The 16329-nt window shown below is 36.7% G+C and overlaps 1 protein-coding gene across 5 annotated transcripts in view; it reads right to left on the bottom strand.

Moving 5' to 3' along the window:
- Positions 1-16329, bottom strand: part of KLHL24 (kelch like family member 24) — a 39175-nt gene that overhangs the window by 16510 nt on the left and 6336 nt on the right. For all 5 annotated transcript variants that reach the window (XM_060150104.1, XM_060150108.1, XM_060150107.1 and 2 more), the window contains 3 exons: positions 16241-16282; positions 11498-12478; positions 2-186 (listed from right to left, as the gene is read on the bottom strand). In XM_060150104.1, coding sequence (XP_060006087.1) covers positions 2-186; positions 11498-12417 — 1105 coding nt within the window. In that variant the 5' untranslated portion in view covers positions 12418-12478; positions 16241-16282. The remainder of the gene's footprint in view (position 1; positions 187-11497; positions 12479-16240; positions 16283-16329) is intronic.

Here is a 16329-nt window from a genome sequence, read left to right as displayed (position 1 = left end):
CCTGAAACAAGAATGTCATTCCTTAGAGCACAGACCGCATACTCTGATTTGGTAAATTCTGGAAGCTTAGCCAAAGACTTCCACTCTCCTGTCACAGGATCATAGCACTCAGTGTATGGAAGATTAAATCCTCCAACTCGTTCACAGCCTCCAACGACAACTATCACCTCAGAATAGCCAGTTGACCTAAAATAATTATTATAAGAATGCAAAATTAAAATACCCTCAAGATTGTTTAAAACCCTAAAAGCATACCATTGTCATAAAGAAAGTAGAACACTATTATAAAGTGAACTGTTTATTCTCTCAGTATATGCCAACTAATACAGCTTGCTAATTTACTGACTTTGAGAACATTTACAAGGGATTTAGTGATATCATCTTTCCACAGAAAATTTCTATGGGTATTTTTTTCTATGAGTTTTACCTTAAAAGTTATAAAATGGTCCAAAGATCCTACCTAATTCAATTGGAACCCTGGTAATATCAAGGATGACTTTCAAATGCAGTCTTGCAGCAATTCAGATATGCATAACCACACAAGGTAAGATAATGCACTTTTTCTAAGTGTAGGAAAATGGAGCTTTTTCATCAGATTGCTAGTTCTAAAAAAACATTCACAGTACAATCTAAGTACCCTTTAGAGAAGTATATGTACTTGTTCAGACACTAGTTTTAAAAATAAACTTGGGCTTCCCTGGTGGCGCAGTGGTTGAGTCTGCCTACTGATGCAGGGGACACAGGTTCGTGCCCCGGTCCGGGAAGATCCCACATGCCGCGGAGCGCCTGGGCCCGTGAGCCATGGCCGCTGAGCCTGCGCGTCCGGAGCCTGTGCTCCGCAACGGGAGAGGCCATAACAGTGAGAGGCCCGCGTACCGCAAAACAAAAATAAATAAACTTTTTTTTGGCTGTACCTGGTGGCTTGCGGGATCTTAGCTCCCCAACAAGGGACTGAATCTGAGCCCTAGGCAGTGAAAGCGCAGAGTCCTAACCACTGGACTGCCAGGGAATTCCCTAAAAGTAATTTTTCTAAAGTTAAGTAAATTAAGGTAATCCAGTTCAAGGTGTTGGGTGGTCACTAAAGATGTTAACAAAGTTTATAACAAAGAATGCTAAAGGAAAAAAGCAAGATGAAAAATTGTACAGAAGGTCTGATCAATACTATGTAAATAATGTGTCTGGAGAGAGCATACCAAAGTGCTAATGATGGTTTTCTCTGGATTGTGTGGCTTCCTCCTTTATATCAACACACATTTTCAAAACAATAATGAGCATGGGCTACTTTTAGAGTGGAAAAGACAACTTTTAAGAGCACTAAGGGAATCCAAAGTTTACGTTAATTACTGGCTTCTTTTACTTTGTAGTTTAAAAAGATACTGACAGGAAAAACTAAAAGCTTATCCAAGACTTTTCTTTTTGTTCATAAGGCTCATGGAAATGAAAAAGTCTTGTAATTGCATTTTATGACTGCTACGATATTAAGTCTCACAAAGAAAAATGCTAACAATGCCTCTTCTCTTACTTAAATGTGGAGGGAAAAAAGACAACATCAGAACACTTATTTGTAGTTTTAGAGTGATGTTTTACAATTACACTAGAAAAAAACAAAGTAAAGCGACATTGGTATGTCCCTTTAACAGAGCTGCTATATTCTAGCTACACTTACAGCTATTTCAACTAACAATCATTCACCTAGTCCATGCCAGGCATACTTTTTCCATTATAAAATCAAAAATATATACTGTAGAAAAGAATTTTGTTCACAGATGCAATAAAAATTACTTTCAGGAACCCAGCAAATTATATTACCCTAACCTAGAATATAGTAAAATATTATCAGAAGGACTCAAATACTATCAATAATATTTACTATTTTCCAAATAATTCCCAAATGAAAATATTAAAAGTAAATAGTGGACAACACCAGACACTTAGTAGTATAACTAATGACTAATTTATCCTTCTTTCCATAGAAGTATTATTTCCTAAAATCTTACTTAAAATACTTCTGAGACAAACCCAGGTGATATTCCTCAAAGTCTTATTTACTGATTGAACAAAACAAAAATTGTTAAATACTGTCACTGGGGTTCAGTCACTCCTAATAGTTTTAATACAAAATGAAGTTAATTATTACATAGAATTTTGACAGAATTTTGTTTTATACTTTCCTTATAGCAGTTTACTTGTTTTATACTTTCCCTTTGCTTGCACTTGCTTGCTTTTTCAAGACTTCTTAGCCCAGTAAACATATATTGTCTGTTTTGCACCTTGGAACAAGAAGAGAAAACAGCACAAAAAGCTAATGGCTAAAACATTTAGTCTCACTAAATAAGGGATTATTTTAGTGTCTATATGTGTAAGTATCTGAAAGGATCAGCAAACTAGTAATTTTGCCTGACTGAAGGTCTTATTTGTGACCAAATGGCTTTTAACTTAATTAGAGACAAATCTGGTGTTCTCATTAGAGACTGTTAACTCAATAAAATAGTTATTTTTATTTCTTGAGCTCAGAAAAATACTTATCTCAGGCAGGAAGATGATTGCCTTAAAGGAAATGAGTTGCTGCAGCTGATAACGGTGACTAGAATAAAAAAGTGGCCAAGATGATAGTATAGGATGAATAAAATTCTGGATACCCAGCAATCTATTTTTTAGGGTGAATGTTACTTTATTAATCCTTTTAAATGAAAATTCTGATTTTCTGCTGTGACAAACTAACAAATATTTGCTGCTTCAGTATTACGTCTCACCATTTGTTCCTATGAAAGTGGGACAAGCAAATTCTCTTTTTTCTACATTGGTAAATATTTTTTAAAAAGCCATCACACTCTTTTATCATAAACTTGAGAAAAGATCAAATTAAAAAGTCACATTCTTTGATTTATGTGAAAGATAAAATAATTATAAATCCACAGAATATTCTAAACCTAATCAGTAAAATGGATAGTAATTACCAGGTTCAGTTAAAAATCTCAAAAGGTGAAATAAAGGACTTGCTAGCTGAAATAACAGACCTACTTATTATCAATGCAAACATGCCAGAGACAGATGAACTGCCAAACTAACTTTCGTCAACAAAAAGGGTTCAGGGCTTCCCTGGTGGCGCAGTGGTTGAGAATCTGCCTGCCAATGCAGGGAACACGGGTTCGAGCCCTGGTCTGGGAAAATCCCACATGCCGCGGAGCAACCAACCCCGTGCACCACAGCTACTGAGCCTGCGCGTCTGGAGCCTGTGCTCCGCAACAAGAGAAGGCCGCGACAGTGAGAGGCCCGCGCACCGCAACTAGAGAAAGCCCTCGCACAGAAACTAAGACCCAACACAGCCAAAAATAAATAATAAATTCATTTAAAAAAACAAACAGGGTTTCCCTGGTGGCACAATGCTTGAGAGTCCCTCTGCCGATGCAGGGGACACGGGTTCGTGCCCCGGTCCGGGAAGATCCCACATGCCGTGGAGCGGCTGGGCCCGTGAGCCATGGCCGCTGAGCCTGCGCGTCTGGAGCCTGTGCTCCGCAACGGGAGAGGCCACAGCAGTGAGAGGCCCCCATACCGCAAAAAAAAAAATAAAACAAACAAACAAACAAACAATATCTTAAAAAAAAAGGGGGGGTCAAAAGGTGATCCTGGCTAATAAGAAAAATAACAATATATTTAAAAAACACAAAAGGAAATGTTTCCATATAGTGGGAAGTTGGAAGGGAGAAGGGGGAGGTGTTAGTGACATAGTCTATTTACCATTCCAAGACTCAAAAATACCTGAAAACCAAGCCATCACACCAAAAACTGAACTTAAATAGAGAGATGATACTTTAAGCCATAAAGAGAGCAAATGGCTCTCTAGTCTGCAGGATATGACAGTTAATAAACTTAATATATTAACTATATATCAAAAGAGGGGATTGGTCAGCCCTAGAAACAATAAGTAAATGAGTGAACAAATGAATGAAAGAGTAAATAATAATCACAGAGGCAAACATTTTCTGTGCCCATTCAAGTTATTGTCTAAAGGAAAAGAGAAACCTTAGCTAAGCTAACTAGAACATTACTGGGTTTTTGGTAAGAATATTTTATGGTAGGTGAGACTTTCTCAAGCCATACTAGCTGAGAAGACTCTGGTTCTAAAGACCTACTAGATCCCTTTGTTTGGATTCTAAACAACCTTTTTGAAAACTTTGGTTTCTCAACTGGTAACCTGCACATAGTAAGAGAATATGCTGGAAAGGGTGACTTAAAATATCTAGTCTGTTTGACAGTTCCACTTCTTATTGCCAATACATGTATATAAACTAAAAGATAAATGAGTTAATCAGTCTCTCATAATTAACATTAAATCTGCCCCTAACAGTCTGATCTTACTGTATCAAAAAAAAAAAAGTTTCTAAGCCTAGAGGAATCACTGGATTATGGTTCATCAATATAAACGAATATAAATGACCCCTTAAGAGGCTTATGCCAGCCATAAACCTAATGGCTTTCTAAACTTAGTAAGGACAGTTTCAGCTTGTGTGGTAATGCTTTCCACCTGAAACTGGAACAAACAGAATGGGTTCTATAAAGAAATGGTTGTACTTAAAGATTCAAAATGTTTACTCTTAAAAATAAGCAATTATATAAGAATTTATTATCAGGAGCTGATCACAGATGTGATTATATAGCCACAAAGATGTTCATCTCACTTACTGGTAAAAAATCAGGAAGAGTTCAAATTTGGGTGGGATGGCTATGGTTCACTGTAGATTTCATGTCATGAAAACATGTTTACCATCTATTAAATAATAACAGCAAACTATGAAATAGATTACAACTTTGTAAAAGAAATAATAAATTCCTAGAGAATAAAAGGGAAGAATAAAGCCAAATGCCACAGTGCTACCTCTCGGAGATGGGAATATGGATATTATTTTTTATCTACAATTAACATAAATTACTCCACCCCCTCTTTTTGCCTCAAGTTAAGAAAGAAAAAAGGAGAAAACCCATACCTTTCTATTAATAGCCACTACTGGGTTGTCTGCTCTTACATATGGGACAAGCATTTCTGCTATCACTTTTCTGCTACATGATCCTGCTCCCAAGGCCACAGGTAACTGTTCAGAGAAGGCTGTCTAGCTGAATCAGAGATTATCTCTCCACATGAGATGGGAGACATTCAGTCTCTCTGAGTGACTGAACTTGTAATATAGAAACCAAATCCCATGAGTGGTCATATTCAACCAGACTAGTGAGAGAGAATGATGCAGAAATGCAGAGAAAAGCAGAGGCAAGCGTGAAGAAGACACAGCTTGGTTTCTGATGGCTTTTCCGTAGCCTGTTCTAGTCTTCTTGGAAGTCCTGTTGAATTTCTGCCCTCAGGTTCTACAAGATAACGACTTCCTGGACCCTTTTAATACATATATCTGCCTTCTATGATTACAGCTGGTGAGCTGGTTTCAATTACTTGCAATCAGAATTCTGATACACTAGAGTTCAATGAACTGCAGAAAAAAACAACCTACAAATGGTTTTCAAACTCAGGAAAAGAGGCTCAATCTTCCACATTAAAGAAAGGCAAATCAAAATTATGGGATATAAATTTTCACTTTCCAGAGTAGCAAAGATTTACAAAAACTAATAATACACTGTGCTGGGAAAGGAGTGAAGAAATAGGGACTTTCGTATTTTTAGATGAAGTATAAATTGGAAGTCAATTTTTACAATATCTACCAAAATTTAAAATGCACATAACCTCTGACTGAGCAATTCCACTTCTAGTAATTTATGCTATAAATTATCAGACATATGTATAAGAATATTCACTGAGCACTGTTTGCAACGAAAAAAATCTGGAAACAACCCAAATGTCCATCACCAAGGGATGGATTAAATAAATTATGGTATCCATAAATGTGATACTATACATCTCTTTAAAAAGAATGAATTTGAAATTTTCCATAATGAAGAGTAAAAAAAAAAAGAATGAAGATCTATAAGTGCTAATATAGAACAACCTCCAAGATTTTTTTTCGGTACGCGGGCCTCTCACTGTTGTGGCCTCTCCCGTTGCAGAGCACAGGCTCCAGACGCGCAGGCTCAGCGGCCATGGCTCACGGGCCCAGCCGCTCCATGGCATGTGGGATCTTCCCGGAGCAGGGCACGAACCCGTGTCCCCTGCATTGGCAGGCGGACTCCCAACCACTGCGCCACCAGGGAAGCCCAACTCCAAGATATTTTTAAGTGATTAAAAACAAGGTGCAGGAACTGTGAGAGAAGTACACTACGGTCTGTATAAAGAACAGTAGAGACGTATGTGTACATACATACACACACACACACACACACACACACACACACATACTTCTATATGCAAAGAATATTTCTAAAAAGTTAAAAAATACTGGTAACAGGGAGATATCCTTTGGGATGAGAACTGATATATCAAGGGTCAAGTAGAGTGAGACTTAGGCATGTATACAGTACTTTTATGTAAAAATGAATTCAAAATAACAATGAACTAACATGTATAAAAATGGTAAATCATGCATCCGATGATATAGTAGATTATCAGTCTTAAAAGGGACTGGAACAAAAATTCAGAACACTCAGTTCTAAAATTTTATTTCTTAAAAAAAATCTTAACCTTAGTCTTCTCACTGATTTACTCAATAAGAACTTGAACCTTGTCCTCATTATGACAATCAGGTTCCTATTTTCATTATATAGTAACTGCTTATCAGACAAGAGGTAGTAGAAAGTATTAGAAGAGACAAGTACTTAATTAACCAATTCCAAACTCAAAGTGATGAACTTATTAAATCTTAGCTATCTCTATTGTTTAATGGAGTGTGGCAGATATTTTTCCATAGTATGAACAATTTATACTTAAAATAAACCATTTGATAGCAAGCATTTCTGTCTCTCAAACCACATTTCCTATTCTATAACAGTATAGCTCAAATTTAAAATGTATTTTGATTATTCACAAAACCAGCAATAATTTTTATTAAGCATTTTTGTGTCAAATACTAGGTTATGCATTTTTCATATGACAGTTCTAGTCCTCATAACAATCTTACAAGGTAGATGGTATTATGCTTATTTTACAGATGAGGAAACTGACACATAGAGAAGTTAAAGTGCTTTGCCCAGCATCACAGAATTAACTAGTTATTAGAGCTAGGTTCTAGTCCAGAGGTCTATCTGATTCTGAAGCCAGTACTTTTGACACATCGTGGGGCTTGCACTATGTGTTTATTAAAAACACTATTATACATTAGTACAGAAATTTAAAGTTGTATAACATATATTAGTAAAAACAACTATTCCTAAGCTTTACTCCTTCTGTGATTGGTCTCCACTATTTCTTCTTTATATACCCAAGGTTTACAACTGGCAGTACCGATTATCAAAGTTTTCATGGTCTTATGTTCTATAGCCTCTTCCTAGAAACCTGCCATCACACTCCACTTCTAATATAATGTATCTTGGGTTTTTTTCTGCCATTTGAGACACATGGATGTATATAGGCAGACTATCCAGTATGGCTTGAGCTCTGGAAAATACTTGGCACACAATAAACACTAAAGAAATACTGGATGATGTGAAGAGTATAACCTAACTGCACAGTGGTGGGATGGGACTGTCACTACCCTAATCCAGAGCTGATCTTTGCCATCACTAATGGTGGAACAACCAGATACGCTGTGTCTCCCAACGTGATGCAATGTGATATATACATTACCTAGGATGAATTCTAATCAAAAATATTTAACTTGTCTCCATCGAGCTGAAGCTAACTTCCAGTTTCCAGGAAACAGCTAAATGCAGCTAAGTGACACCATAAGGAAGCAATCAGACTAATACAGAAGGTGGAATATTTTTCTGGTCAACTTGACCATGAACAAGTCAGAATCATAAAAAAGAAACTTTTGAAATAAAAGACTTCATGGAAATAACCAGGTGCAATAAGTAGTCCTGGACTGGATCCAGGTTCATTAAAGGACAGTTTGGAAAAGACTGGGGAAATATGAATATGGATTGGATATTAAATAATATGAAAGAATGATTCTTAACTTTGAGGTTAATTTTGCCTATGTTATTGTTTTAAAGATGCATCTTCAAGTAAATATATATATTTTATATATGTATAACTATATGTATATAATTAAAAAAAAAACATTGGCTGAATGACTGAACAAATGAAAAAGTCTGGGCTGGAGATATAGTTTTGATAGTCAATAGCAAGCATGGTAATCAAAACCATGAGAATAGATGAGATCATCTAGGAAAGTATCAAGGCAAGACGAAGAGAGATTAACCAAGGAAATATCAACATTTCAGACACTAGAAAAAGTGCTATCAAATTGAAAATGAGTAGCTAGAGAAGAGGACCATGAGGGAAATTGTACTCCTGAAGCTAATGGAAGAGAGTTTCAAGACAGATTAAAGCAATTAAAAATGTCAGATCCTAAACAGAGATCAAGGTGAATAAAGACTGAAAAGAGGCTAACAAATAACAAACAGAAGGTCACTGATGACCTGATTGAGAGGAGTTTCAGTAGACTGACTGGAGCAGAAGTCAGAGGAGTGAGCTGCAGTTGAAGAAGTGGAGGCATCACTCCTCTTACAAAGTTTGTAGCTTCTCAGAAAGATGAGAACCTGTATAAATAATACATATTGTTCAGATAAGGAAATTCGTAGTGATTAGTACTAACATGCAGTAACAGGTAAGTGGAAGACAGAATATAAAGGATAGAAGGTGATGGCAGAGTTGTAAAATAAAGGATTCCTCCAGATTCCTCACGTAATACATAAAATATAAGATTTACATAAAATAAATATCTGCTATTATATTTACAATAGTTTGCAAATTCAATAAAACTATAGTTTGATTTTTTTCCTGCTGGCCTCCTAAAGAAAAGTGATATCATAATCTTATATAGATGTGTTTCACTGTATGAAATGGATTGGTTCCCTTAAAAATTGGATCCCTTAAAATTGTAATTTTGTAAATCAAATAACTAAGAAAATCAGAAAATTCTCTAGTTATAACGTAAGGCTAATTACCTTTAGGCTGTACTCTGATTTCATTCCGGTCATATCTTTATAAACAAATAATTTTAATATAAATGACTTTTGATTCTACAACATATATTCCTTGGTCCCTATTCTAATCCTATGCAGATGGGAGATATGGGGGATAGATATTATTAACTCTATTTGACCCAAAACCATTCTGTCTGCCACAGGGGATTCTGTTTGTAAAAGTATACGATTCTACCCTTGGAAAGACCCTGTTTGCCCAGAAAAGTTCTGGAACAGTCCCAAAGCTGTTTAGCTTTCTTAAGTAATACATTTAAGAACCTTGGTCTGTCACATTCTCAGGCTCAGTCGAAGTCTCTTAACAGTCCTAAATGGAAGAACTTAAAAAAAATCATCAGTATATTTTATAGAATAAAACTGCAGTTTTTGTTCTTTGTTAAAAGACTAGGAGTAAAGTATTTTATATTTCTTTTTTTTAAATTTGTTTTATTTTTTTTGGCTGCGTTGGGTCTTCGTCGCTGCGTGCGGGCTTTCTCTAGTTGCGGCAAATGGGGGCTACTCTTCGTTGCGGAGCACAGGCTCTAGGCACGTGGGCTTCAGTAGTTGTGGTGCACAGGCTCAGTATTTGTGGCTCACGGGCTCTAGAGTGCAGGCTCAGTAGTTGTGGCTCACGGGCTTAGTCGCTCCACAGCATGTGGGTTCTTCCCAGACCAGGGGTCAAACCCGTGTACCCTGCATTGGCAGGTGGATTCTTAACCACTGCATCACTAGGGAAGTCTTTATATTTCTTTCTTATAAAACAATTACTTTTAACTAAAGTAGCCTGACTTTGAAGAGAAAATGCACTCTAACCCTAATACGAAGAAATATTACGTTAATTTTTTTAAAAAAATAAATTTATTTATTTTTGGCTGTGTTGGGTCTTCGTTTCTGTGCGAGGGCTTTCTCCAGTTGCGGCGAGTGGGGGCCACTCTTCATTGCAGTGTGCGGGCCTCTCACTGTCGCGGCCTCTACCGTTGTGGAGCACAGGCTCCAGACGCGCAGGCTCAGTAGTTGTGGCTCACGGGCTTAGCTGCTCCACGGCATGTGGGATCTTCCCAGACCAGGGCTCGAACCCGTGTCCCCTGCATTGGCAGGCAGATTCCCAACCACTGCGCCACCAGGGAAGCCCCTACGTTAATTTTTGTAATAATAGTTACTCAATATTGTATCCAATTTATAAAGAAGTTCAGACTGTAAAGTACTGGGAGTTTTCTTAAAGTGGGTCAGACCAACACTACACTATATAAATAATAATGGCCAATAATTTTTAAAGCACTTCCTATGTACCACTTTCTATGCTGAGAAGCTTAAGGATTACTGCATTAAATAGTTTCAATGGCAAAACCTGTGAAGTAAGCACCATTTATCATAATTTTCATTTTACATATGAAGAAACAGATTAAATATTGCTATATCCAAACTAGTGTAGATTTTAAAGACATGTTATCTCACAGTATGTTGAATTTTAATTAAAAACATGCTATCTCACAATATGCTGAATTTTAATCACATGCCAAAAGAATGATAATCAAAATCAATGCCAAAAATGTGGTTTGAGAGCTACGTTATAGTAAATTTATAGAAAAAGTGGAGGTGGTATGGGAAAATAAACATCAGTTTCACACAATGTGAATATATTTAACACTATTAAACAGTACACTTAAAAATGGTTAGGATGGTAAATTTTATGTTATGTGTTTTTTACCAAACACACCAAAAAAGTTAGCTTTGTTAGAAAAATATTTAAAAGATTCTTTACTATAATATTTTTCACAATAGCCAATTTTGGCTTATTCACAGTAAAACACGTTTAATACTATTCCTTCCCTTATTAAGGCATAGAGATTATTTTTCTACAATTTATGAATTAAAATCTATAGGTGTTTCAAATCTAGTAACTGTGGCAATGAGAAAAGATCTGAAGCCTTGGTTTTACATCTGAGAACCCCCTCAATCTATATTAGCTTACTTACTTCACCTCTATATTTCATGCTATCTGTTAGGAAAACGGTTAGTCTGTGAATATACAAATTGTTTTTTATAAGTAGAGGCAGTCCAACAGAGTCTAACAAAGTCTAGCTACCTTACATCCAAAGATCTTCAGGGAAAAAAAAAGTGGAATAAATTTGTTACCCTACAAAGGTTAAGAGAAATTAAATATGTTGAAACATACATAGCTGCAAAGACCCTCTGCAGTGCCATCTCGTAGCTCAGAATAACAGTAACGAAAAATGCTATTGTTGAATCTAGTCTTCACTGGGAGAGAAATTCTAATGATTTGTAATCCAAAACAAATCTCAAATTATATAAAGCAACATGCAGATGATACATATAAATGACTACACTGAGATTACACTCAGGAAGTTTTAAAATATTTTAAAAACAAAAATTTTTGTTAATTATATTGTAGTTAATATGTAAACAGTCTTCTTACCTGCGTGGCCTTGTCCTTGGGGACATCATTTCATTCCCAAGTATGTGGTACCGTCTTGCTTCATGCAACAGCTGATAACACTCAGGAGAATTCTGGATCAGTTGGTCCACCTCAACTGTCTGAACAAAGTAGTTGGGATGCAACAGCGGGAGTCTCACATGTGTCAGGAGCTCATGTAACAGTGGTCTTCTCAGATCAACAGCACGATAGACCCAACGCATGACGGCTTCAAAAACCATCTCCTCTTTGCCAATGACAAGTTCATCACTACAAATATAATCAATAAGTTCATCTTTGTCAAGCTCAAGAAATTCTTCATGCTGGGACACATCCTCAAAAGTCTGTAATGCAAAATGCTTGCATTTTGTGAAGAGTGTTTTGAGGGAATGGGTATCAGCAAAGCGCTGGATTCCTAAGCAATTGCAAGGATCAAGTTGCTCCTCCAAGAACTTGGCACATGCATCACGGAGAACACTAATCTGAAAAAGGCTTGATGTTTCAAAGAGATACTGTACATTCTCTGTAGTGATCTTCACTTTTCCAGTATAAACATACTGCAAAAAACATTCCATAGCTTCAGCTAAAATACCATTGATCTCAACCAACATTTCTCGGCTTTCCCTGTGGTCATTACAAAACATAGCTCTGAAGTAGCTACTACAGGCTGAGAGAACAGCTCTATGGCAAGGAAATTCTTTTCCTTCCACACAAATGATAACATCTGTGAACAAACGACTATCTCGGAATTCATTAAATATCTGGAGTATGTTTTCAGCATGGGATGATCCTGAAGAGAAGTCAAAAAACTCACGGCCTGTCAGAGATTTAGGGTCCATTTCAAAAACTTTACGCTTTGTTGCTGGTGAATCACGCACTCCGAGATCCTCTCTGTTTAGTCTTCGTCCCAATATTAGTACCATTGTTACATCAGTTGACTATATAATTGTTGAGAAATAACTGTTAAGGATCTTCCTTATGTGGCTAAAAGTAAAAAAAATTAACCCATTTCAATATGTAGAAAGTTCAGTACTCAACTGACATTTCATTTTGATGTAAACACTACAATAAAATTATACAATCAATATATTTCATACAGGCTTTAGAGCACTATATCTCATTTTAATAAAAACTGATAAATAAAAATTTATACAATTAGAACATTAGGGGTAATTTGCAATAGTAGTCCTTAAAACCCCCCAGTTGAAAAGATGCTATGTAAGTTGTGAATTACTAATAACCTTCTGTTTCCCTTTTACACAACTGGGTTTCAGTTACTGAATGTAGAGTTAAGTCAGAATGCTGTAAGACACAGAACTTGAGTACATTCAAACCCTAATATAAATGTTTATTATTTTAACATAGTGCTGCTAAGAAGAATTCAGCTATATCTATCAATGGCCTTTAAAAATATGTATGTTGTTTGAACAGTAAGTAGATAGATTGCTTTCTAGCAATCTATCCTAAGGAAATAATCAGGATTATACGGAAAGATTTATTTATAGTTGTTCAATGCTGTATTAATAGAAAATACTTAAAACAACCTAAGTACCCTACAATAGCGGATGAGTTAAACCATAGTACATATTAAGGATGGAACACAGTCCCTGCAGCCATTAAAAACTATATAGACTATTTAATGACATGGGGAAGCATTAACCAGGTAGTAAGTAAAAAGCAGATATCAAAACATATGCAAAAGGGTATAAATACACTACCAAATGTAAAACAGATAGGTAGTGGGAAGCAGCCGCATAGCACAGGGAGATCAGCTCGGTGCTGTGTGTCCACCTAGAGGGGTGGGATAGGGAGGGTGGGAGGGAGACACAAGAGGGAGGAGATATGGGGATATATGTATATGTATAGCTGATTCATTTTGTCATACAGCAGAAACTAACACACCATTGTAAAGCAATCATACTCCAATAAAGATGTTAAAAAAAAAACTGAAGCAAGAGTTAGAGCTGGACTAGGGGTATTTGATAAGAATTTTTCTCAGATTCTCCCCATTCTAGGTAGGTCTCTAAGAATTTTTATCTAAAGCAGCTGGGAGACTTATGAAGCTCTCTGTATGCTACGTAGGCACAAATTATAGTATAGATGTATGTATGTATAAATGTTTTTACTGCTGGAAAAAGAAAAAAAATACACAAAAACATACAAACAAAAAACATATGCAAAGAGGGGTGCAGTGGATAAGACTCTGCACTCCCAATACAGGGGTCCCGGGTTCGATCACTGGTCAGGGAACTAGATCCCATATGCATGCCGCAACTAAGGAGCCGACATGCTGCAACCAAGAAGCTGGTGAGCCGCAACTAAGGAGTCCATGTGCCACAACTAAGGAGCCCACCTGCCACAACCAAATAAATAAATATTTTTAAAAATACGCAAAGAAAATAAAAAAATTTAAGTATCATTACATCTAGGCATAGAAAAAAGGAGGCACGTATGTCAAATGATAAGTATTTATTTATCCTCTGTCTGCCTCTATTTTACCCAAAATCTGCACTATAATTATATAGTACTGGGTTTTTAGATTTTTTTAAATGTATGTTATTTATGCCCTGCTCCCTTTCACTGATAAGAAACATACTCAAATCTCCCTCAAAAACGGCTCTGAATAGGTAACTGATGGATTGAGGCACTGGACTATAGCTATCAATTCTCTTAAATTTTGATTTTTAAGGTGGTTCTTCTACTCCTACTCTCTTTTCACAAATCTCTATAAGTTGATATGTGATCCAAAGTGTTATTTGTAATTGGCTTCTACCTCCATACATTTAAAAAATATATATATTTATATTTAATTTTGGCTGCATTGGGTCTTCATTGCTGTGCGCGGGCTTTCTCTAATCGCGGCGAGCGGGGGCTACTCTTTGTTGCAGTGTGCAGGCTTCTCATTGTGGTGGCTTCTCTTGTTGAGGAGCACGGGCTCTAGGCACATGGGCTTCAGTAGTTGTGGTGTGTGGGCTCAGCAGTTGTGGCTCATGGGCTCTAGAGCACAGGCTCAGTAGTTGTGGCACATGGGCTTAGTTGCTCTGTGGCATGTGGGATCTTCCCAGACCAGGGCTCGAACCCGTGTCCCCTGCATTGGCAGGCGGATTCTTAACCACTGTGCCACCAGGAAAGCCCCCATACATTTTTGCTTTCTCAAAGTTTAAATGAAAATGTGTTCAGAATGCAAAACAAAATAACATACTGCAAGTACTAAGAATTTCCCTTTGGCTAAAAGTGACAAGTAGGAAAACATAAATGAAAAGACACTCTGCTTTCTGTATCCAATAATTTTCTGTATCTGGTATTTGTTATCTGGTATCTTATTGTATCTGTATCTGATAAATTTGGGGATAGCATATTGAGTGAGTTGGATTAATATAAGGCTGATTAAAATTTTATATAAGTTAAAGGTCTTTTTATGCTATTTTCTGCCCCTGAATTCTCACGGCTATTTTCTTTGATTGTTGACTGCCAAGAGGTCTTCCACTGCTTTACCAGAAAATCCTGAATTAGAATAGCTATAAAATCACCTGGTATTAAATGCATTCAACAGCAACAAGATACTTGTCTACTGCTTTGTATGTAAAAGAGACTATCTCATAGATCTGGGCTATTTCCTTCCAAGAAGCTTCTGTGTGGCTTTTTGGACAGCCTCACTTTCTCTGGACTTTCTGAGAACTCTTCCATGAACTAGTCCACAACAGCACGAAATATAAACTCTTTGTATTGATGACACACTAAATGATTTATGCAATTGTGTCTTAGGAATATGAGATGCATTTCAGAGTGTATCCTTTGGGCTTCCAGATGTAATTCAGTAGACTTTAAAATTAGACTGAATTCTTCTAAAAATTTAGCAAATATCAAAGCATCATTATTCCCATCAGGAAAAAGTAGTAAATAAGTAGGCAAAACATGAGACAATGTTTGTTCCCAAGAAATATAATGACTGAAAATAATACCTACATAAGTTAGTGGATGCAAGGGTGACTGGACTCTCAATGACTGACTGCCAAAGACACATAATTTGTCTAGAAAAGGTAGTATCCCTTTCTTTCTCTCATTTCTTTCAGGAGCTTTATTCTTGGAACTAAACTCTCACTTGAAAGGAAGAATTTTAAGAGAAAGATTCTTCTGGTTAAGAGTACTCTAGAGTTTATTTCCAACTACAGAACTCATAAATGTTGTAGACCTAGTTTCAGATTGCTAGGTAGATTTAAAAATTACCTGTTTTTGGCCTATGTCCCAGAAAAATGAAGGGAGATAACTTATTTTAGTGTCTTTTGGACTGGAGAAATGGTAGAATAGGGACTGAGGATATTTGGAAGGAGTAGAAAGGAGTGTGTAAACAGTTTATCTGGGGGCTTCCCTGGTGGCACAGTGGTTAAGAAGCCGCCTGCCAATGCAGGGGACATGGGTTGGGTTTGAGCCCTGTTCCGGGAAGATCCCTCATGCCACGGAGCAACTAAGCCCATGAGCCACAACCACTGAGCCTGCGCTCTCAACTAGAGAAAGCCCGCATGCAGCAACGAAGACCCAACACATCCAAAAATAAATAAATTTATTAAAAAAAAAAAGAAGTTTATTTGGTAACAGAAAAGTCTGTGATGCTGCCTTCCTATCTGATCTTGAGGATAGAATTGTTCCCTGTTACTCTGATAGTCTGTGACCCCTGGTTGAAGGAAAATGATTTACATTTTCTAATAACAATGCTTAGAGAGTTTATAAACGTTATAAATATAATACCTTTTTAGCATTTGCTTGATCAAAGCCCCAGTTTTTCCACACCTAAAATAAATGGAAAACAGCAACACATAAATCAGATAGTAATCACT

The sequence above is a fragment of the Lagenorhynchus albirostris genome, chromosome 5 (genome assembly GCF_949774975.1).
Source record: "Lagenorhynchus albirostris chromosome 5, mLagAlb1.1, whole genome shotgun sequence".
NCBI classification, from domain to species: domain Eukaryota; kingdom Metazoa; phylum Chordata; class Mammalia; order Artiodactyla; family Delphinidae; genus Lagenorhynchus; species Lagenorhynchus albirostris.
Note: the sequence above shows the minus strand (reverse complement) of the source record. Positions and strands in the feature narration are given on the sequence as shown.